The sequence below is a fragment of the Alternaria ethzedia genome, assembly GCF_023757985.1.
Source record: "Alternaria ethzedia strain BMP 0044 chromosome Unknown scaffold_8, whole genome shotgun sequence".
NCBI classification, from domain to species: domain Eukaryota; kingdom Fungi; phylum Ascomycota; class Dothideomycetes; order Pleosporales; family Pleosporaceae; genus Alternaria; species Alternaria ethzedia.
In genome coordinates, this window is record NW_026056201.1 from 570,759 (window position 1) to 593,135 (window position 22,377).

Here is a 22,377-nt window from a genome sequence, read left to right on the forward strand (position 1 = left end):
ACTACGTTAGTAGGTGCCTTTGGCGAGTCTCTACCACGTGAAACTTCAGGCACATACTGATCTGGACAGGGTTGATGTGCGTCCTGGAAGAAGACCCCGGCTGGTGTCAGGCCGAGATGTGAGCCACCGTAGCGCGCCTCGGGGGTCCGATGGTGTACCTGATAATTGCTTTTTGGGTAGATTTTGAGCCTCAAACAACTTTCAGGGGTCAGTAACTAGCAAACTGCATGATGATATTGTTAGGCTGTTGGGGAAAACAGCATGCTGCCAGGCTTTTCTATTGATGCCGAGTGACATCTGAATGACGAGCGTTCAGGGTAGGAGCGGTTTAACGGAGGCAGCAGCAGCATCAATACTGCCATTATCAAGGGATTTCTGACACGCCCCATCACCCAACTTGTCTGTTGTTTCCATTGCGCACCTTTAGGATAGGTTGGAGGGCGGGAATGTAGACATTCACTCGACGGTGACGCTAATGCCGACTGCCCAAGCCAGTCTCCAGCCACATGAACCTGTCGTCATCTGTTGCCCCGTTGAAAAAGTTAAGAGACAACACCTACAATGTTCCATCTCTAGACTAATACAAGAGTCGCACCGTAGGGACCTTCGCATTCGTCAAAAGTTTAAAGTTGTCCAGAGTACGCTCTAGACGTTCTCCAGCACGTGGCAGCGGATGTAGTTCCGATCGACGCTATGTTGGCGAGATGCCGATTCCCGTCAACAGGCACCATCATGATGGTGCATGTTTAAACTTCCTGCCCACAAATACCATCAAGATCGTGCATGGCTAAACTTTGTCGGTGCCATGAACTCGGGAGTATCTCCGCAGATGGTGTTTGAGATCCTTTAACTATGCCTCGCGAGCCAGCATCTGTATTTCGAGTAGCACCCAGTCCAGTCTCGTGGTCGCATACAACACTCATTCGCTGAGCGCCTCCAGTCCACGCGATGTTGAACGATCCTTACCGACCTGGTGTCGTGAGCGAGCCTTGGGGACCACTCATCTCACCCGATTACACAGAAGACGAGTTCACCAACCTCGATGTCCTTGTCGCTTCCATTCCATGGGCCCTCACGTTGGCAAACGTCCTACTCGCTTTGTGGCAGATCTACCACCAAACCAAATTGGCAAAAACTCCGATTCGAAGTCCTTATTTATGGATGGCCTGGTTGGAGCTGGGGGCTTGTTTTGCGTTGGGTCTTGTTGGCTACCTGCATGTGCTGAAACACATTCCAGCGAGTGAGTATCATCCGTGCTCTCGAAGACACTATGCTGATAGTTTGCAGGTTTTGCTTTCTACTTTGCAATCTGTAAGTCGCATTCATCAAACTGATCCTACCACAACTGTACTGAGTCTGCATAGTGACTTTCTGGAGCTTTCAGGTCATGCTTCTTTTCCAGATTATCGTCAATCGCATCAGAGTTATTGATGTTAATCGCATGCACGGCGACCGCATTTTCATTGCAGTAACTGTCTATATCACAATAGTCATTATCAGCGGCTTCATTATCTGGATCCCAGCCCGGATGCAAATAAGCCACTATTGGGAGTTCATCAGCGCGGCTTGGGATCGCACCGAGAAGTGCCTATTCCTCATTATCGATTTGGCGTTGAACTGGTACTTCTTGAGAATGGTGAAGAACAATTTGATCCGCAACGGTCTCACAAAGTGTAAGCCAGTTCATGCGAATGCTATACTACAAGGTTAGCGCCGACAGTTATACTTACATGCAGACAACAAAATCGTTCAATTCAACCAGCGCATCATCGTTCTGTCGATTCTAATGGATGTTATGCTTATCGCCGCTACCGCTATACCCAAAGCCTTTGTGTAAGTCACTCTTCATCATTGCGTCTAGTCCTATCTTAACGATTTGCCATCTCAGCTACGTTCAATTCCATTCGCTGTGCTACCTCGTCAAACTCAACATCGAAATGGCCATGGCCAACCTGATCAGACGCATCGCCATCTCGAACTTCAACCGCACTGGTGCAGTACACGAGTTCAAGGACCCATCCACCCATGCATCGGAACCTTATAGCAATACTTTCGCCTCCACCCGGGGCAGCGTCCAGCTCGGCAACATCGGCAAGAGCGCCAATGCCTATGACTGCAACATCAAGGCCACGACACAATACACTGTGACTTCAGAGCCCAGTTTATCCCCAAAGGATAGTCGCCGGCCTTCACATGTCGAGGTGGAGATCTCGAAGGGGCACACGGACAACTATGGCGCGATGAACCGACCAGTGATTGTCATTGAAGAACCGGAGACGAAGAGCTTGGACGGCGCGACAGAGGTCGCAGAGAGTTACCATACTGACGATGAGGCTGTGCTCGTGAACAAGAGGGGCCATTGGTGATTCAGATCCTGTTGATCTCTTCGCAACACCTGCTCCAATGAGGATTGCAATACAACTCAACCTTGGAAACATTCGCATCGCGGCGAACGACCATACAGAAATACCTTCAATCGACTGGCTCTCCATGACACCGTCACTCGTACCAGTTGTGGCAGCTTTGAGCCTACTTTAGGGTTGCAGTATGAAGTATTTGTCCATAACTTCAATGAAACCAGTGGGTTGTGCCACCCCGAGGATGCTGGGATATGGTGTGCAGCGGATACAGGAGGAGCAATTTTGGTCATGTGATGAGGATGGCAGTGGTAAGACCATCGTGTTCTATAGTCTGACTAGAATGTCGTCTTATCTAATTGTAATGATAACGAGCGGTATCGCCAACGCATGATCATGCCCAAGTCTCATACTTTGACGAACAATATCCTACAGGTCCATGGCTCCATCGAGGACTGACATCATCGTTGTCAAACCGAACGATCGGAGATAATATTGAGTGCTTCTTGCCATACGCCGTATCGTCGAAAGTGGTCATGTATCCATCACGGCGCAGAAGGTCCGAATGGCTTGACCAAGCCTCCCCAAGGATGTAGAGAAGATCTTCCACGTGCAGGTCTGGTGTCATGGGTTTGAAACCATACTTGTCCTGGATTCTCTTCACTGTATCCGGCGAATACAATCCAAATGCCTCTCCCAGTTGTATTACATCCACCGACGTTAGGACTGAGGTGGCGTGATATGATCCGCCCTTAGTTGCGCGATCACGTAGAGCAAGGAGAACGTTGACGACACCGACGGCGCCAGCTAGCATGTCGGCAACGGGAAGAGCTGGGAGGACACTGACACCGTCCTCGAATCCATAAGCTTTGCCACAGACATAAGAGCACCCAGAAGCGGCATCGGCAATCTGCTGGAATCCCGGGCGTTCTGCGTAGTAGCCGTCCGGTCCATAGGTATTGAGATCAATGTAGACGATTCCTTTGTTACGTTGTCTCGACATCTCAACCAAGTCCTGTAGCCCGAAGCCCTTCCGTTCGAGAGAGCGTAGCCTGAACGCTTGGATTATGACATCCGCATCCGCCATAAGGTCAGTCAAGGCTTGCCTGTCGTCCTCCTTCTGAAGGTCCAACGCATATGTACGTTTACCGGCGGTAAGCGTGATACTCAAAGGCTAGTGAATGTCAGATCGATGTAATTATAGAGCGTAGAGCGCCTCGTACCTGCAGATCGGGGAGGTCGGGGCTTTGAACTTTGATGACGTCCGCACCCAGGGCCGCGAGAGCCGCTCCCATTGCTGGACCAGCGATCACGCGGGCAAGTTCAACAACCTTGATGCCGGCCAACGGGCGAGCATCACCAGTCTGTGGAAAGAGTACGGGTGGCAATGCCGAAGTGCCCTTGACCTGCGCGTAGTCGATCAAAGGATGCGTAGCCAGTCGCTTTCCCATCGACGTTTCTGCCCAGTGTTGTGGTCTGAAGCAAGTCTGCCCGCAAAATCCGTTCTCCATGTTTTTAATGTCAAGTTCGGCGGCTGAATACTTGGAGATGGTGGATTTGATCAGCTCATACGCCTCTTCTCTGGTGCCAACAGGGGCTTCTCCGTCGATATCGTAGGCCTTGAAAAATGCTGGGGCGTTGAGGTTACTCATTACCTGATACCAGACGCGAGGATCCCGAGTTGGGTAGATGGCCCACGAGCGAATATACATGTGATTCTTGCTGACGCAGCCCTTGTCAACATCCAGACTGGCTTTTATAAGGGTGCCATCGGTCTTGACATCACCGAGTCCTTTACCGTCGATGTCGACGAGGGCTACGGTGGCAGGGTACAGACCACACTTGTCAGTGTCGATGTGAATACTACCCGTTTGGATGCCCTTAAGTGCGCTGATCTCTTTGGCAACAATGCCGATCATGGCATGTAGAACGGCGGACTACGCAAAGAGAGTGAGCACATGGTGATTTTTGAAATTTAGGGAGGAATGAGTACGCACAAAGACCTGCGATTTCAAGGGTCCTGGGATGATGGGTAGTTCCCCCCCAGAGAATTCGACATCATTCAGGGCAGCCTCCTCGGTCGTGAAGCCAGGTGTGATACCAGCCAGGTGTTTCAGTAGCCTACTCGCATCGGCAGGCACACCAATGAAGTCGCGATCAACGAATGTTCCAGGGCCAAAGGTATCCTTTGTCGTCTGATGCACAGCCATGACGAGGGTACAATCGTGGTTGGAGAACGTTGATACTAGCTAAGCGGTGAAGGAAACGAAGAGAATGCTTCTCTGAAAAGTAGAAGGATGTACAGGAAGGAACTCTGTAGATATTGATGGCATTTATAATGTATGGATGAACTCCTTTTTGGAAACAACCATTGTGTAACGATACCTGGGAGTCCGCAGCCAACCGTATTGGGAAGGGTAACATTCCATTGGCGGCTGTGGCTTACGCCCGTAGACGGTAGTAGCATCTTCGAACGCCGAAGTCTTGATGCCAGGTGCAGCGTCTAGGCTGCGCCTGCAGAACAGAATGTCGGCACGTTGGGTGAGGCCCGGGGGAGCCGATCGAACCACGTGAAGAGCTTTGGCCTCGGTTGGGCCTCTTTCCCGGCTCAACGTCCCATTGGCTGACGGCCAATCTTGCCTCGGCACCGCCAATTGGCTCTCGTCCATGGATTGGTTGTGACGGTGTTCAATCTGTTCTACTATCAAGTGATGATGATGTTTGGAGACCAAACCTTGCATGATGCAACGTGCAATGTCGTAGACTCTCTAACAGAACTCGGCCGACCTTTCGGGCGAGCCATGGGAAGATCCGATGCGACACTGGTTGCAGCTCATTCGCAGGCAATACTCCTCAGTAGGTCTTTCGAGCGGATATACTATGTTGACGCTGTTGAACTTCGTGCGAAAAAGAAAGGCCTGTACTAACGCTGGTCGCAGCTTCCCGGCCCTCACCGTGTAGGCACACCATCTGAATGTACACCTCCATGTAACAGCCCGGCCGATGCGTACCAAAGTCGATTCAGTTCCTGCGATCGCATTAAAGGGACGACGGCCCCCATAAAGTAACCATCCAATCTTTCCTCACAGACCTTTGCAACCATCCTTCGCAGTCTTGGAACTCTGGTATCTTTCGAATATGTCCATTCGTACTGTCGGTATTGTTGGCACTGGCGTGATTGGAGCATCGTGGACCGGTCTCTTTCTCGCTCATGGCCTGCGTGTGATTGTTGCAGACCCGGCACCTGGCGCAGAGGAGAAACTGGCGTCCTATCTGGAGAGTATCTGGCCTGCGCTAGAGACCATGGGTCTTGATGAAAAGTAATTGCAACACTACACTCATCCAGTGTGTCACAAGCTGATTCGAACTCTCCATCCAGCGCTTCTCTTTCGAACTACGAGTTTGTAGGCGCAACTCTAGGCAAGCGCTACAAAGACGTGGATTTTTTGCAAGAGGTGAGTGTATAGAATCAGCTGCTCTACAAATTCACCAGCTGATAGGATGACACAGAATGCGCCCGAAAGGCCAGATCTCAAAACCAAACTTCTTGCTGAGATCGACGCGGCTGTTCGACCAGATGTTGTCATCGCCTCTTCATCTTCAGGCATTCCAAGCTCGAAATTCATCAGCCAGTGTCAGCACCCCGAACGAGTACTCATTGGCCACCCGTTCAACCCACCTCATCTCATGCCACTTGTGGAAGTCGTCCCACATTCAAACACAAGGGCGTCAGCTATCTCAAATGCGATGGCTTTTTACGAGTCCGTGGGACGGCGTCCTGTTCACATCAAAGAGGAAGTACCCGGTTTTGTCGCCAACCGTCTTCAAGCTGCCCTTTGTAATGAGGCATACAGCCTAGTGGCTCGTGGTATAGTCACCGCCCAGGACCTTGGTGAGTCTCTCGTTTTCCCCATGTCTTCCTTGGTTTGCTGACCACAGGTGGCCAGACGCTTGCGTTACTACTAGTCTGGGGCCTCGGTGGGCCATGGTTGGGCCATTCCTGGCGAATGCAATGGGAGGAGGCGGTGGCGGTGAAGGGTTTAAGCACCTTCTTGAGCATCTAGGACCTGCAAGCCGAGTCTGGGTTGAGGATATGCAGGAACACAAGTTCGACTGGTCACAGGATAGCATTGATGCATTAGGTTCAAGCGTTTCCGACGAGCTTCAAGGTAAAGACGTCCAAGAGCTCGAGCAAAAGCGGGATGACGACCTCGTCAAGTTCTTCAAGATCAAGGGCGTGAGGCGTGCAAGCTTCCATGGTATTGCGCTTTAATTCCATCGATCCCGTAGCACGAGTACCATTTCTGTCCACATCACAATTGCGCAGGCAGCAGCGACCGTGCCGCATACCTCGCCCGTCCGGTGCTAACCCAGAGGCGAAATTGCAGGGATGCCCCTCATACTAGCGTCCTAATGTGCCGGACGAACTGCTTTCTTTTACTACTTGGCGCGGCCTTTCCAAAAGCCAATACCTCTACCAACGTTTACTCATACTCATACGTACAAATCCACCCGAGCCACTCCTTACCTCTGCTCCCCCGACCGCTATGGAAAACATTTCAGATTTCCTCGACCACCTTTGCGAGGCGGAAGAGCATCGAGTACAGCTTCTGGTACGTTGGGGCTATACGATTTACAGAACATATTATGGCCCTGGCTCTAATGAGCAGTGGAAGAGGCTGCTCAAGGACATCACCGATGGTGTGGAACGAGGTCTCCCCGAGATGGAGGGGGCAAATAAGATGCCTGACGCTGTCGCAAAAGCAAGGGATCAGTTTCGACTTGATGCACGCTCACTTCCCACCACCTTGAACGACTTATCGATGGAAGACGTCTGTCAAGTCTATCGGGAAGGAAGTGGGGGTCAGCCGATGAGAGGGCTACAGTGTAACAACTGGCAGAACGCCATCTTCCTGTTGGCGGATGCTCAGGTGCTACAAGATCCTGATCTCAGCCTAGTCAAAGTTTTGGACGCGGACTACGACCCTATTCGTGCTGTGCCCACTAATCCACGGTATGGTTCACGGCGAAATTTTGAATGGTTGACTATCCCAACCACAGCCGTTTTGGACTTCTACAATTATGTGGACATGCCCTTCACGTTTGACGAGCTTGAAGGTCTGGCTGGGAAAGAGAGACATTGGGATCCATACGAACAGAAGTGATAGACTACATCTGTGTGCCGGAGACAGGTAGAAAAGAGAAAATGGAGTTATAGTCACTATGAGAGGGCAGTTGCAACGCTCACAAAGCGTAGGCATCCCCAGGACCAAAGTGTATTTGAGTGAAGTGTATCAATGCAAGACTACTAACCAATCCCACCACAACCACCACCTTTACCGACTTCCATGTCTTGGTAGTCTCAATCGACATCCATGTTACCACCTACTTCCATTCCTTCGCTCATAGCGATTTGAGTAAGTAGTATGTCCCGACACAAGCGATAACATGTACAAGCAAGACAACACGAAACGTCCTACGATCCTCTCTCTGGTAGTCCCTCTGTTGTCTCTGCTCTTTCTTCTGCCGTCCCTTCCCCCGCCGTTCCTGCCGCTGCGTCTGCTCGCGAACGCTTTCAACATCACACACCAGACTCCGTACAACCCGTTTCGCCTCGCGCTCAGATACCTCATGTTTTGCAGCAAGTTGCTTGATGAGGAGTTTCTTTATCAAATCCGCCCTTTCGCGGCGGGCAGCTTCGAGGCTTTGGGTACGAGCATTGTAGTTTTTCTCGCTGTCGGCGCCGGAGTAGTCTGTTGGCGCGGTGGCTGCGCGTGTGAGGTAGTATTTTTCGATTGCTTTGACTAATTTGTCGTCGGGCAGGAATGGTCCTCCGGTAAGAGGTGCTTTGAGGTAGACACGTTCGTGTGTTGTAAAGGGGCAGGTGGCGCAGTGAAGTGCGGGATTGTGGGTGATTCTTTCTGCAATGGGTTTTGAGACGGGCGTTGTAGAATGCACCGCTCGTACTTGTCGCGAAAGTGGGCGTGAGGCGTTCAAGATGCGTGTGCGCATCATGGGTAGAAGAAACGACATTGTGGTGAGACTGCGTTGTTCTGATATTCAAGACGACCTCGTGAGATGATATGGGTATGTGAGTTACTTGAAAAGAGTTACTTGAAAAGATTTTCTGTATGCCATGTAAGCAGCAAGATAATATTTATCCGGTCGTGACAGTCATCTGGTTCTCTGCGGTTTTCCGTTACAGTACCACGGTTCCAGGGAAGACACCCCATCGCCATACTTGACACATCGGAAGGAACCGGCTTGATGCTACCAATCCAGCCTTCCGCACAGGCTATGGTAGTAATCGCGTATGGAAAGAAATGTTCGCAGAGAAAGAGTGTGTATGTCATTCACATACACTGGCTGGGGCGCCGGGTTGGCGGACGCGCTTGTGGATGATGGGCTCAGAGACGATCTTGATAACCAGGTAGATGTTCAAAAGATATAGTGTGACACGCAGTAAAGGAACAAGAACATATCATAGCCAAAGGGAGGCAGGCAAACTCGCCAAACCAACCACTTCTCCATTCGTCACACCCACGACTATCTAGTATCTACTACCACCAAACTCATCTACATGCTTTCTAAGGATATCATAGCTCTCGCAATATACGCTCACCAACAAACCAACGCAAGCGAATGACGAGAAAAAATGCTGTGCGAAAGATGCATGCTTATGTGACTGACGTCTATCCAAACGACCATCATATACACAACCCAAAAAGGAAACCACCGGGACCCGCCCAAGCAGCAATGACGATGCGTGAGTGGATGACCAGTGGGAAGAGAATAGACAACGTTCCCCTGTCATGTCATATACACATCCACCTCTTTCGCAGGCAGGCAAGGGAGTGACAAAGCCTACAAGAAAGGCAGCACCACACCCTTCCTCATCGGACTGCCCCTGCCATCCACCGTGCTACCCTCAGCACTGTATCCAGAATCGCGATCGACGTCGTCGTTATCAAAGTCGATATCGAAATCCGGTTCTTTCTCCTCCTCAGCCTCTTCACCGTCCTCATCACCGTCCCACGCTTTCTGTGTCGCGCCGCGCGAGTTCCAGCGTAGCGTACGGCTGATGCTATCGAACCACTCGGTGGGCTGGGAGAGGACGGTGGGGAAAGGGTATTGGGACGCGGCGATGGTGACGTGGTCGCCCTGGCGGAGCTCCACGCGGCCCTTGCCGTCGAAGGCGCAGTAGGCGGTTGCGCGCGACTTGAGGGGGACCGCGATGCGGAGAAGCATGCTGTCGTTGAGGAGCATGGGGCGGAAGGAGAGGGTGTGCGGGCAGATGGGGGTGAGGAGGATGGCGGGGATGTCTGGGTGCACGAGCGAGCCGCCTGCGGAGAGGGAGTAGGCGGTCGAGCCGGTGGGCGTGGAGAAGATGACGCCGTCGGCTTGGACTACGGTCAGCAGGTTGTTGTCGCCGTAGAGCTCGAGGTTCGAGACGTAGGGCGATGGGCCGCGGTCGATGACGAGCTCGTTGAGGACCTCGAATTGCTCGGCTTCAATGTGCGAGGGTGAGCCTTGGGCCGCGGCGTTCTTCTGGTACCGGTACACAGTGCATGTGAAGCGCATGCGCAGGTTTACGCGCATACCCGTTTCGCACATGATCTTGTCGAGCGCGGGCCTGTACTGTGCGAACTCGAAGTTGGTGAGGAATCCGAGGCTGCCGAGTGAGAAGGAGAGGATCGGTGGCACGATGCGCTGGAAGAGCCACGAGGTGAAGAGGACGGTGCCGTCTCCACCTAGAGTAAGGACAAGGTCGAAGATCTCAGGGGTTTCCCAGCATAGATCTGGTGTCCACCAGCGAAGCATGTTCTCGTAGCGCTTGTCCTTGGCCAACAGTGAGGCTGCGTCGAATCGCTTCGACTTGCGCAGCTTGTGGTCTACGTAGACATTCACTCCCACGTCCGAGCCGTAGCGCGAGGTCGTCATGAGCCATTCTGCCAATTCGCGCGTGAGGTATACGAGGTTGTTATCACGCGCCTTGGTGACAATCATGACATTGCGCACCGTCATCTTGATGGGTCGGCGCTGCAACTGCTTCGAAACCTCACGGACGCTGTTCGCGGTCTGCATGAGCCTCGAATGCGATATCGTGTCGTCCTCGGCATCGCCCATCTCTTCCATGACCTTTCCAAGGTTCACGGCCTTGTCAAACTTCTTGTGGAAAAAGCATGGTGATGCGAGCGCAGCCATCTTGCTGGCGGAAAGGTCGGCCGAGTGCAGTTCCAGCTCGTTGAGCGCCTTTGCGAGTTGCGAGTGCGTGATGCTCTTTGAGCGCGCACTCTTTCCTGCGCTCTCCATTATGGCGGTGTCCATGGACTGTGACGTCGACGATGGTGGTGGCCGAGACTGCAACGCCTTAAGAATGGTCTGGCGGGGGATCGCAGAGTCGATGGAGCAGGCGTTCTTGCGGTGCTTCCGGATGCGATGCTCGCCGAAAGAGGGCACGCGCGGGAGGACGGAGAGGTTCTCGATGGACGAGGACTTGGTGATAACGGTGGGGTCGTCGTTGCGGGAGGATTCGTCCGAGGTCAGACTGGCTGGATCTTGTGTTGCAGCGGGCGTACCGCCAATTTCTTGCGTTACTACCGATGCATTATACGGCGCGTCCTGGGGGCAGTGGACGCTGGTCTGCGGAGGCTGTGGAGACTCTGGGCGGGTGGGATTATTAAATGAGGCATCGGCATCGACGGGGTTAAGGTCGGAGAAACTTGAGTTGGGCGCCTGTGGGGACAGGAGCGGATGAACCTTGGCCGGACTAAACGGCTCCCCATTCTGGTATGTTGCCGATAACATCGTCGCTTGATTCTGTCTTAGTGATCGAGCTTCGTTAAGCGCGCTTGGTGTGCAGGTTGGCGAGTGCGATATTAATCGGCGTCGTTATTCGGGTGCGGCGGCAAGTATGTTCGCAAAGTATGTACAGCGAAAGATGAACGTATCCAGACAGTTCGGTCAAAGGTAATAAATGCTCCAGGCAAAATGAAAAGGAGAGGAAGGAAGCGAGGGATTGTACTACTGCATGGGCGCGAGTCGTAACGATGTGTGATGGCTGCTAACGGTGATCGTGTAACCCGTCGTGGAAGTAAAGATTATATTGAAGGAAGAGCCCGGCTCGACCTTGTACAAAAAAGAAGAAAAGGGAGACGTGAAGTGTGCACGACGATGTCGTGGCCGAAAGAGCGAAGGCGCAGGTGGGGAAAGAAGGTGGTGCAGCTTGAGGCAGGTATTAGGCACGATGCGAGACCTACTATATTCACTCTCCGTCTCAATGACATCTCTGCCACCGCCATTATGGAGCAGTGCCACATCACGATCCCATGCGCCAGCCTCAAACCAAAGATTCCGCCATCTGTAGCGGCTAGCCCGCCGGCAACGTTGTGACACTTCGCGTGTCACAAACTCGTGGGTCCACGCCGGAGCATCTGCCAAACATAGAACGACGCTTCACCCCAAACCGCGATCTTGACACAGATCACAACGGCCCAGAAGTTCCTGTCATCCTGTCTTCGCAGGCACGCTCCACAGCATGGCCACACCGCTGGATTGACAGAATCCTTCGATGACCCTGAGGTTCATGGTCGAGAAGCGCTCGCTCACCGACGGGTCTCAGCTATCGGATCATATCGACACCCTCCGTGTTTGATCCACACTTCGTTTACAAAGCCACAGCGGGTACTACAGTCAAGGGGAATTGTAATCGTGATTCAGTACGAATCGCATCACCGCAAAAGTTATGCCATCTGTCGGCTGTACTAGCGAAATCATTTGGAGGACGAAACGACCCAACGTGGCCTAGTCCGCAGCCAACAGTAATCGGTTGCTTCGAATCTTCATCTGGTACAGGAGAGTTTTAGACGAGACAGCTCACTCCTCGCTAAATGTAGACCTCTTTGACACGTCTACCGGGCGATTGCGGACTGCATGACATTGCTGCCGTTAGTACCGATGGCCCACAGACCTCATACGCCACGCATGGCTAAGACATGGAATGGAAATGTGGCAAGCGTGTACGGCACATGTCGCGTGGAAAATTGAGTGAAGTGGGCTCATAACCGCTACCGACATGGTTGCAGGGCCCGTCTCCGTGTCGTTCCCGTCCACTCACAGGCCAGCGACTGTGTGTTTGCCTCAGAACTCAAGCTGGTTGCTGAAACTCGCGCATGATAACAGCCTGCCCAGGCACCATTTCTCACTAAGCGTCCGAGAGCCTCAACTGCCGATGTCCTGGAAGCTGGACACATTGTTGTGCGCTGGCAAGTGGGGTGCGGTCCGAAGCGCAAGAAGTAACCAGGCGCTTGTGGCTGTCATGTCGCCGGCTTGGTGTAGAACGTTAGTAGTTAGCAGAACAATCATGCCTGAGCGTATGCAGTCGAAAGTATCGATGTTTCGTTGGGTATGACTTTACAGTCTTTTGATATTCATCACATATCGTGGTATCTAGTGAGGTCGTAACGAAAAGAAATTCGACAAGCCAGACGCTTATTGGAGAGCCTTGCGAGCAAAGGTGGGCAGAACGAAAGCCGCCTCGTGGATCTCCTTGCTGTAGTACCTGCAAAGCTGCTCCTCCTCTTCGGTAGACCAGCTGCGAAGGGGCTTCTTGAGGTCGCGGTTGGCGTCCTTGCTGCAGACCATGAAACCGATCTGGCCGGAGGGGTAGGTGGGGATGGTGGTGTAACCGTACTCGACGTTGGGGAAGACCTCCTTGCAAGCCTTCTTGAGGTTGACAATGAGGGGCATGTGAAGCCATTGGTTCTCGGCTATACAAGAATGTTAGCCATTGACCAAAGCAGCACCTTTCCGGCGCATGGCGGTCGAAAAGTGGACGTGAACTGAGCGGACTAGGAGAGGGCTTACAACCTTGGGTGGTAATGACACCGCCTTCGCGGAGCGCACCGTTGAGCAACTCGAAGTAGGACTTCTGGAAGAGAGCCTCGGCGGGACCCTCTGGGTCGCTGGAGTCGGTGATGATGACGTCGAACTCGCCCTTCTTGTCCTCGAGGAACTTGAAGCCGTCGCCGACGATGGTGGTGGTCTTGGGGTGCTCGAAGCCGACAGACATGCCGGGGAGGTATTGCTTGGAGAGGCGGATGACAGCCTCGTCGATGTCGCAGAGGGTGGCCTCCTTAACGCAGTCGTGCTTGACGACCTCACGGAGGACACCACCGTCACCACCGCCGATGACCAAGACCTTCTCGGGGTTGGGGTGGGCGTTCATGGCCAAGTGGGTGATCATCTCCTGGTATCTGTTCTACTATCAACCATTGTCCGCGTCTTGCCATAGGGTTGTGACGTACGAGAACTCATCGCGCTCGGTGCATTGGATGACGTTGTCGAGGACGAGGACGGTGCCGTAGTTGGTCGACTCGAAGATGAGGACGTCCTGGTACTTGCTCTTCTCGTGGTGAAGAACCTCCTTGACCTGGAGGGTCATGGCCTGGCCGGGCCACATGCCGGAGATCTCGCGGAACCAGCCATCTATACCGAATGTCAGCAATTGAAAGGGTGTGGTTGTATGACTGCTTCAAAAGTCGACTTCACTTACCCTTGATGGTAGGGTGTTCAATGGCAGGCATCTTGAAGGATTTGTGTGTAGAAAAAGGAGTATAGAGTAAAGGTGATCTACGGGAGTAAACAGAAGATTGACAGAGCTGTCGCCGGATATATATGGGGACCTTCAGGTTGGCGGAGTTTTTGCTGGTGTTTGCGTTGGGCACAATTTTCTAGGCCTATGCACGTCACTGGTCGCGCGCGCCGTACCTGCCCCGCCATCCCCCACCATCATCCCGGGAAGGTCCAGCCGCAAGGCATCTATATTGGGTAGCATTATCTCCATCTCACGTCTGCACTTCATGCTGCCATCCCACGTCCCTCCTTTGCGTGATTTTCGCGGGCATACGGCGCGGATGCGACACCGAGTTGATGTAGAGGGTGGCTAAAGCAGTGCTGACAACGAGGGCGGCCGTCAGCCTGCAAGGTTCATACTAACACGCAAATGGGTGTAGACTGCAGGTAGGAGGAGCATAAAGAGCCGGGACGCAACGCTCGCAATGAGATCAACACGTAGTTTCATTACCACTGGGTATCACTCAGAAGCGGCCCAAACATGACCGAAGTCGTCCCAGTGCAAGACCCAGCCCAGGAGGAGCGCAGCAGAGTAGAGCAAGTTGTCGCGACCAAGGCATATGTGAAGGATCCTGAGCTACTACCATGGTACACGAAGCAACTTGAAGAGCCTAGTCCGGAAACGAGAGATCTGTTCGAAAGTTACAGCAGGGTGCCAGCAGCGGACATCATCACGCACATCAAACGTGTGAGAGATGAAGCATTCTCGGTCGTGAGTCTAGTCTGCCATACATAACAATAGCGAGCTGTACTGACGACCTTGCAGTTCCCGTATCCTTGCTTGGGAAATTGGGGGTTCTTGAACTTTTCCATCGAGAAGAACCCGGCCTACCAGGAAGTCCTCAGTCGCATCAAGGACGGGGAGCAGTTCCTCGACCTTGGATGTTGTATGGGCCAGGACATCCGCAAGCTGGTCCACAACGGCGCGCCCTCCGAGAACACGTACGCGTCCGATGTCAAAACAGACTTCTGGGGCTTTGGCTATGATCTGTTTCTCGACAAGTCGACTCTGCAGACACAGTTCATGGAAGCCGACATTTTCGACGCCAACTCGGAGCTGAAACAGGTAGACGGCAAGATCGACATGGTCAATGCCGCCTCGTTCTTCCACCTGTTCGATTGGGACGGTCAGGTCAAAGCAGCTAAGCGCGTGGTCCAACTGTTGAGGCCAGTGGCTGGAAGTCTCATCGTTGGACGCCAAGGTGGCAAGCCCGAAGCCGGCAGCTTCTCACACCTCATGAAAGAGCAGACTGCTTTTTGGCACAATCCAGAGTCCTGGGCGAGCATGTGGAAGCAGGTCGGGGAGAAAACTGGAACGGAATGGAAGGCTGAAGCTGTGCTTGGTGAAGAAGATCTATCGAAGAGGATGAAGACGACGCTTGTGCCTGCCGGTACAAGGTTCATGACCTTTACTGTACGTCGGGTGTAGCGGCTTGCCGTTAGGGGTAGTATTTGGTGTGATAGATACAGTCATTGGTTCACATACATTTGTATGCATCTCCCTCTATCTGATGACATGATGGTGGCTGCCACATGGGGATTGCGGAGCAGCAGCCAATGAGCGGCATCCAGGGTCCGAGCCGACAGGCCAAACTCAATCTGGCTTCAACACCATTGCATCTCCAATCCATAGCCCATTGATACCAAATCTTCCCGTCGCTCACTCAATAAAACTACTTCACACATACTCCCATCATGGACCCCTACTCGCCCGAAGGAGGTTCGTCAAATCGCCAGCCACGCCAGCTCAAGCCCCGCTAACACCTATCCAGAGCTCATAAACATCCACTCGGCCTTCCATGCCGGCGCCTACCAGCAAGTCCTCGATTTCGACACGTCGTCCTTTTCCGCGTCAAATGCGCTGCCCGTTCGCGTCCTCAAACTCCGCAGCCAAATCGCGCTGGGCCAAGCACAAGCCGTTTCCAGCGAGCTCGCATCCGAGAAGACTCCAGATCTGGTCGCAGTAAAGCTGCTAGCAGACTGTGAGCAGGGCAAAGACGTAGTGGACCAGGCGAAGAAGCTGGCAGAGCAACATGGACAGGAGAACCTGACAGTGCAGCTTTGCGCGGGCATCGTCTTGGAGAGGGCGGGCGAGACGGAGGCTGCGCTTGATGTGCTGAGCAAGCACCAGGGCAGTCTGGATGCGTACGTTAACAGTCCTTTTGCATGGACTATTTTGGGCAATCACGGCTAACATTTGGACAGCGTAGCACTCATTGTACAGATTCACCTCCAACAAAACCGCACAGATCTGGCCGCGAAAGAGGCCCAGCGCGCACGGAAATGGGCACAAGACAGTCTGCTAGTCAACATTGCTGAGAGCTGGGTTGGCATGCGCGAGGTAGGTTCCCTAATACATCATTGTCACATGTCATGGCACTAACACCACTCAGGGCGGCGAGAAGTATCAGTCCGCATTCTACGTCTTCGAAGAACTAGCCACAACCGCTCAATCCACCTCCCCACACTCGCTCGTCGCACAGGCCGTATCGGAAATCCACCTCGGCCGCCTCCCAGAAGCCGAAGCCGCTCTCCAACAAGCCATTTCCATCGACGGCACCTCGGCCGACACAATCGCAAACCTCATCGTCCTCAACACATTGCTTGGAAAGAAGGAAGAGACTGAACAACTAAAGTCACAGCTGCAAACCTCCGCCCCACAGCACAGGGCAGTCGCAGATTGGGCGAGCAAGAAGGCCGAATTTGCCAGTGCCGCCGCAAAGTACACACCAAAGTTCGAGGTTGCTTCATAGGAGGAGGATGCCTTTGCGCACTTGGTGTCTACAGGAGTGGCGTATCAAGACGTGGATGCTATGGAACGTGAGCCCAATATCAGGCCTGGAGCGACCACATTCGACGGCGCTACTTAGGAAAAGCGGAATGCCACGACTGTGGAACGAAATATCACGAATATGTTTAAGCATCCGACGGTGCAAGACTTGAAGGCTGCCGGTACGTGGGCATCCGATAGCGATGATGAAAATGAGGCATATCGTAAGAAAAAATAGACGACATTGCAAGCATGTTATATTCATACCTTCATGGGTTAAAGCGGTATAATAAAAACAGAGAAGCACTCGTCGTGTCTTCAACGCGCTGATATTTCAGACAAAGTAAGATTGACGAAGTACAACTCGATGAGTATTTACACCTAGAAAAGATCGAGATCTTCAACTGGCACAAAAGCCGCACCCTCACCTAGCCCCTTCGTCATCTCGCCATACATGATACCATCCACATAAGTCTCACCAATAAGCTGATACCCCTTCTCAAGCGGTCTCAATACCACCGGCACCTTACAACCCAGCAGCACAGCCACCTTATCCCCAGGCTCTACAGTAGAAGACCCAACCCCAAGATAACCCCCCTCAGTCGTGTAAACAAACCTCTCATAGCAGACCTGCCCAGCACTATGCTCAAGCGCAGTCCACAACGGATGAAACGGCGCCGAGACCGAGAAATCAAATCCCTCTGTTTCATTAGAGCCTTCTTGGGAACTCGACGCCCGCGCTTTATTTTGTGCATCTACCAAACCAGCCTCAACATGCTCATGTAACTCGACGCCATCCAGCTTGAGATTTCGCATACTGCGCCACGCGCGCTCGAAACCTGACGCTCGCATGTAGAAGGGAAGAGGCCGATCGAGAGTGTTGTCAGCTTCATACGGTGCCGTCGTGTCCCTCAGCTCATGCCACCGTTTCGCGAAGACGGTTTTGAATTCAGGAGGAGGTGGGCCCCACGCACCCATGCGATTCGTATTCGCAGTCACCGTCCTGACCAACGCTCCAAAGGCAGCGATTTGTGTTCCGTACGCGTTCTTCTTGCATCGCGATTGGCGGAGAGACGTCGGTCTGTCTGTCCACCATGGATCGCCTGCGACGCCGTCTACCGTATCGATGACGACTCCTTTACACCTCAGAAAGATACCCGGTTCGATCCTGTCGCTCGAAATAGTCGCAATAGCCGCCGCGCCACTCGCCGCATCGAAGAACGGCCACTGCTTCCCCGTGTACAGCGAAGTAAGCATATACTGCGGTTTCGAAGGCCCCCAATCCGGGAGCCAAGAAGGGAGCGCATGATACGCCCTCGGTTGCATACCCGCGAGACAAACAACATAGAGATCTTGCTTCTGCTTGATGAACTCTTTCAGGAACGTGAACCAGATGTCCTCCGCCTTGGCGTCGTAATCCGGCGGACACAACTCAATCAATTCGCGTCCACTGAGTCCAATCTTGGCAAATAGGTGATCCCGCGGGTCCGTCGCGTTGGTCAGTCGGGTCATCTGCAGTGTGGCCAAGGCGGAAAGCTGTTCGCCTTCTTGCAGACGCCGGCGTAGGTTCATTAGGTTTCTGGCTGGGTCGAGCACGCGCGGGTTGATGTCTACGGCTCGTGTGAGAGCGGTGACGCGCTCGTTCTTTGAGGGCGTGAATTCCATGAAGATGAGGTGGTCGGCTGCTTCTAGGGCGTCGGCGGAGAGGCGACGCGTGCCGCAGATGAAGACGACGTCTTTGGCTAGGGCGAACTCTTGTACTATCCTGAGGTGGGTGGACGAAGTCAGTCAATGGCTCATATGCTGTTTGTACAGAGGAAGTACCAACCATGCTCTTTTCCACCAGTTTCGCGCCATTAGGGCCCGTAGGCCTTCCCATGTGGGGTATGTATCCGGATGCATGCCTTCGTTTCCAAGCCACGGTCCGATACCCTCCTCGTTAGAACGACTAGCTAGGTTGGCGAGAAAGTCCATGGCCAGGTTACTGCCTTTTGCAGGCGGACCCAGCCATGCCCACACATTCGTCGCGTTGGAGAAGATTTGCCGCATGAGCGTGACTTGGATGTTGCGCTCGGGTATGTTGTTCTGGTCTATACACAGGGCATCCGCCCAGATACACTGCGGGACTTCGAGACGGATAGACCGCAGTGCTTTGGCTAGGTTCTGGTGGAGGAACGTCTCGTGTCCATCCACATCCACGGATTCGAGCAAATCATCGTTGTCGTCGTTGCCTTCTAGCTTGGACGCCCACGTATACGAAAGCGCTGCGTAGGATGCTTCTGGGTGTTCTACGTTGTCGTGGAAGACGTGCACCCGCAGTGGGGCGGTTATTGATACGGCAGGGATGAGGATTAGCAGCCGAAACTCTTTCTCCGCTAGAGGTCGGTACTCTAGTAGCGAAGACATTATGGTCGCCGCGGAGCTTGCGGTATGCTAGGGGTTGGTCATTGCTTCTAAACCCGGGTTTCTGGAAGGCCGGTCTTTAAACTAGGTCAAAATCTTGGTGTCGGCTAGCTGTTTGCGTAGGAATGCTCAAGTGCTGACGGGCGCAAGTGGTGTGATGTCACAAACAGGTGCAATACCAAGAACTGCCTGCGTTCAGCCTTACCAGCATAGAAGGATCATTGAATGAGAGAGCGTATGAAGCCACAGTTGTTAAGACTCGATGTACCTAGTATTTTTCCGTTGGGTTGTGGTGAAGTTGATAGATGATGCTATAGTGATGTTTACCCCACAGTGACTGTGAAGGACCCTGGTGCACGAGCCACCCGGGTACGGATTAGATATCGCGCAAGGCTGAAGGGTATCTTCGCCCCCACACTCTTCTTGTATCTGTAATCAGTTTAGTCCAACAGTTCCAAGCTGGCGATGGAAGTGAATCGTCTCTTGAATTGGAGGGCTCGATACGAACACGGTCAAACAGCCTGCGCTCCATAGTCGTACGCGCGAGATGCTCCTCATCCAGCACGAGGAGTACACACTTCGATGGCTACCATTGCAGTCGACTCTGGGGACTAGATAGACTTGACAAACTCTGACGATCAGTTCCTTTGTGAGCTGAGAGGCTCGCGTGAGGCTTTGGAAGTAGTACCTGGGTAAGTTGACAGCAAGATCTTAGCCTGAACAATACATGATACACCGACACTATATGGCGTACATGCTCATAGACATGACTATGCCGGTTCATTTCAGTATAGTGAGTGTACAAGGCCTTGAGACCATTCAGAGAGGTATCAGTAAGGCCACCTACTACCAGCCTATTCCCAAATTCCGCGCCCTCGCCAAAGATACGTAGCCTCAGGCACGCCGCCAGACTACTAAGATCACCACCACACCGCGCGAACAAACACCGCGTCGGCCCCGCGTCTGCGAAAAAAGGCGGATCCAAATAGACACGCAAGATCCACGTGAAGCGATTAGATAGATAATCTTAGAACATCCGCATGCTCGCGCCGCCACGCCCGAGCGGTCAACGGCATGCGCAATTTTTACCAAAACCCTTGCATACAACAGGATCCTATGTACGTGCCGTGCATACGGGAAAGTCATCTTCCTGACAGCAACCCGTGCGGCATGCGTGCGCAGCTGCACGCAAGGCAAGCCAGCCAGGACCTGATCGACGCGCCACGCGCATTTAGCGGTAGATCAACCACGGCACCGGATCAGATGGAATTTCACCACCTTCGCCTGTCACCGCAGTCCGAAAAGACCATTTCTCCGGGCGCTTGAAAGACGCATAAAGAGCGCGTAGGAAGGGATAATCCCACTTCTACTAATAACACATCATACAATCGCGTTATCTGACACGCAACTTGCTGAGACAAGGGGGGTTGCATACCTGCAACTCCAACTGTTAGTGGCGCCCGGGAGCTGATACATCCGGAGCTCGACAGCTCCATCTTGGAACGAAGCTTAGCCTGGCTTGCCAGCCAATGCGGGACAGGCTGTGTCTCCATCCGTCTGCAATTTGCAGCTACCTATGCCCGTTGCGGTAATGTGGGTGGCTGATTCTGGGACGGATTCGGTATCCTGGAGTGCGGTTGTGTGGGTTGGGATGATGGGTCCTGCTGCACGGCGCATTTTTGCTGTGTGTTGCGGCCAGAGAGGGCGCGTTCGGCGGCCGAACGTAGGGAATGGGTCGTAGAGATCCCGCGCCGCAAATTTGCCTTGCGGGTGGATGTGTGGAGAGGGAGATTGTGTGTTTGTTTGCCGTTATAGATCTGTATCTTTTGTCCTTACGTTGAAGTTGCGCATACGTTCGTTCGTCGTTGTCCTTCGCTGTACATTCCCCGAATACCACGCTACCCCGAAGTCTCCGCTCCGTCCGCTTTCGGAACCGCCACGCTAGAAGCACATCGTCATGTCTGAGGTTAGGGTAGACACCGACAGCGCGTTCGACGTGCAAACACCATTGCTCGAGAAGAAAAAGATGGTTGTAGGAGTACCGCCGGTGTTTGAGAGCCTCACGAAGCAGCTCGACAAGATTGTAGAGCAGCCACTACTCGGCCCGAAGACCAAGTTCCCCGCAGGTAGGAACCCTACTGAGTTCTGGTGGCGAATGTAAATTGACCAGCTGGATAGCTACGTTTGCGTTTGCGCGTAAAGATGTGTCAGGCAGGCGGCTACCGCAGGCTATTGCCCATCGAGGGTACATGGCTAAGCACCCCGAGAACACTATGGCCTCGTTAAGAGGAGCAGTCGAGGCGGGCGCAGATGCTCTTGAGACAGACATACATCTGACGAAAGATGGTGTAGTCGTATTGTCGCATGTGAGTTAATCAAAACTTACCCCGATCGTATACTGACTATTCTGTAGGACAGAAACCTGAGAAGATGCTTTGGCAGGCCCGAAAAAGTTATAGATTGCGACTATGAGTTTATAAGCAAGCTGAGAACGCTGCAAGCACCTCATGAGCCGATGCCTCGTCTTATTGATTTGCTCGAATATCTTGCGCAACCTGGATTGGAAGACATTTGGGTCTTGCTCGATATCAAGGTATGTTGTACTAGCCGAGTTGTACAAGCACTTGCTGACGCGATACAGCTCGATAACGATGCGGACGATGTGATGCGCTTGATTGGTGAAACAATCAACAGCGTACCTGCTTCTCCCTCCAGACCGTGGAGTAAGCGCATTGTGCTTGGGTGCTGGGCAGCCAAGTTTCTTCCGCTGTGTTCGCGATATCTGCCCGGCTTCTCGATTTCGCATATTGGCTTCTCAACACTCATTGCGTCACATTTCTTCAGTGTGCCGAATGTCTCGTCCAATATGGCCCAGGCCATTCTGATGACGCCATGGGGCAGGATGTTCATACGGCGAGCTCAGAGCGACGGTCGGCCCGTGTACGGATGGACGGTGAACTCGGAGAGCCGGATGCGTTGGGACATACGGCAGGGCCTCGACGGCGTGGTGACGGACGATCCGAAGCTATTTCTGGAGATTCGGAGGTCATGGCACGAGGGGACCAAGGATGGCGTGACGATATTGATGTGGCTGGATGTGCTTCGGTACAACTTCTTCTGCATGATCTATACCTTCTTGTTCCAGTGTTATTTTGGGTTCCAGGGCAAGTCGTTAGTCAGGATAAGGGAAGAAGAGGAGGAGCAATAGACTAA

The 22,377-nt window shown here is 53.0% G+C and overlaps 9 protein-coding genes across 9 annotated transcripts; 5 read left to right on the plus strand and 4 right to left on the minus strand.

The window, feature by feature from the left end:
* Window positions 1–948: 948 nt before the first annotated feature.
* Window positions 949–2,366, plus strand: J4E87_004399 (uncharacterized protein; the record flags this gene model as incomplete). Its single annotated transcript, XM_049376020.1, has 5 exons — window positions 949–1,240; window positions 1,288–1,311; window positions 1,365–1,673; window positions 1,737–1,833; window positions 1,889–2,366. 5 exons carry the CDS (start codon window positions 949–951, stop codon window positions 2,364–2,366), a joined length of 1,200 nt encoding a protein of 399 aa, XP_049234229.1.
* Window positions 2,367–2,751: 385 nt separating this feature from the next.
* J4E87_004400 (uncharacterized protein) lies at window positions 2,752–4,567 on the minus strand (the record flags this gene model as incomplete). Its single annotated transcript, XM_049376021.1, has 3 exons — window positions 2,752–3,531; window positions 3,581–4,294; window positions 4,355–4,567. The coding sequence occupies 3 exons, from the start codon at window positions 4,565–4,567 to the stop codon at window positions 2,752–2,754; spliced, it is 1,707 nt and encodes a 568-aa protein (XP_049234230.1).
* A 2,337-nt stretch (window positions 4,568–6,904) lies between these two features.
* Window positions 6,905–7,522, plus strand: J4E87_004401 (uncharacterized protein; the record flags this gene model as incomplete). The annotated part of the gene is made up of 2 exons (XM_049376022.1): window positions 6,905–6,970; window positions 7,028–7,522. The coding sequence occupies 2 exons, from the start codon at window positions 6,905–6,907 to the stop codon at window positions 7,520–7,522; spliced, it is 561 nt and encodes a 186-aa protein (XP_049234231.1).
* A 1,699-nt stretch (window positions 7,523–9,221) lies between these two features.
* Window positions 9,222–11,165, minus strand: J4E87_004402 (uncharacterized protein; the record flags this gene model as incomplete). Its single annotated transcript, XM_049376023.1, has 1 exon — window positions 9,222–11,165. The coding sequence occupies one exon, from the start codon at window positions 11,163–11,165 to the stop codon at window positions 9,222–9,224; it is 1,944 nt and encodes a 647-aa protein (XP_049234232.1).
* Window positions 11,166–12,848: 1,683 nt separating this feature from the next.
* On the minus strand, window positions 12,849–13,942 carry SPE3 (putrescine aminopropyltransferase; the record flags this gene model as incomplete). Its single annotated transcript, XM_049376024.1, has 4 exons — window positions 12,849–13,126; window positions 13,224–13,612; window positions 13,664–13,844; window positions 13,912–13,942. 4 exons carry the CDS (start codon window positions 13,940–13,942, stop codon window positions 12,849–12,851), a joined length of 879 nt encoding a protein of 292 aa, XP_049234233.1.
* A 530-nt stretch (window positions 13,943–14,472) lies between these two features.
* Window positions 14,473–15,420, plus strand: J4E87_004404 (uncharacterized protein; the record flags this gene model as incomplete). Its single annotated transcript, XM_049376025.1, has 2 exons — window positions 14,473–14,703; window positions 14,758–15,420. 2 exons carry the CDS (start codon window positions 14,473–14,475, stop codon window positions 15,418–15,420), a joined length of 894 nt encoding a protein of 297 aa, XP_049234234.1.
* A 266-nt stretch (window positions 15,421–15,686) lies between these two features.
* J4E87_004405 (uncharacterized protein) lies at window positions 15,687–16,744 on the plus strand (the record flags this gene model as incomplete). Its single annotated transcript, XM_049376026.1, has 4 exons — window positions 15,687–15,711; window positions 15,764–16,136; window positions 16,197–16,332; window positions 16,385–16,744. 4 exons carry the CDS (start codon window positions 15,687–15,689, stop codon window positions 16,742–16,744), a joined length of 894 nt encoding a protein of 297 aa, XP_049234235.1.
* A 398-nt stretch (window positions 16,745–17,142) lies between these two features.
* On the minus strand, window positions 17,143–19,167 carry J4E87_004406 (uncharacterized protein; the record flags this gene model as incomplete). Its single annotated transcript, XM_049376027.1, has 2 exons — window positions 17,143–18,526; window positions 18,590–19,167. 2 exons carry the CDS (start codon window positions 19,165–19,167, stop codon window positions 17,143–17,145), a joined length of 1,962 nt encoding a protein of 653 aa, XP_049234236.1.
* Window positions 19,168–21,121: 1,954 nt separating this feature from the next.
* Window positions 21,122–22,372, plus strand: J4E87_004407 (uncharacterized protein; the record flags this gene model as incomplete). The annotated part of the gene is made up of 4 exons (XM_049376028.1): window positions 21,122–21,290; window positions 21,343–21,530; window positions 21,578–21,757; window positions 21,806–22,372. 4 exons carry the CDS (start codon window positions 21,122–21,124, stop codon window positions 22,370–22,372), a joined length of 1,104 nt encoding a protein of 367 aa, XP_049234237.1.
* Window positions 22,373–22,377: the final 5 nt, after the last annotated feature.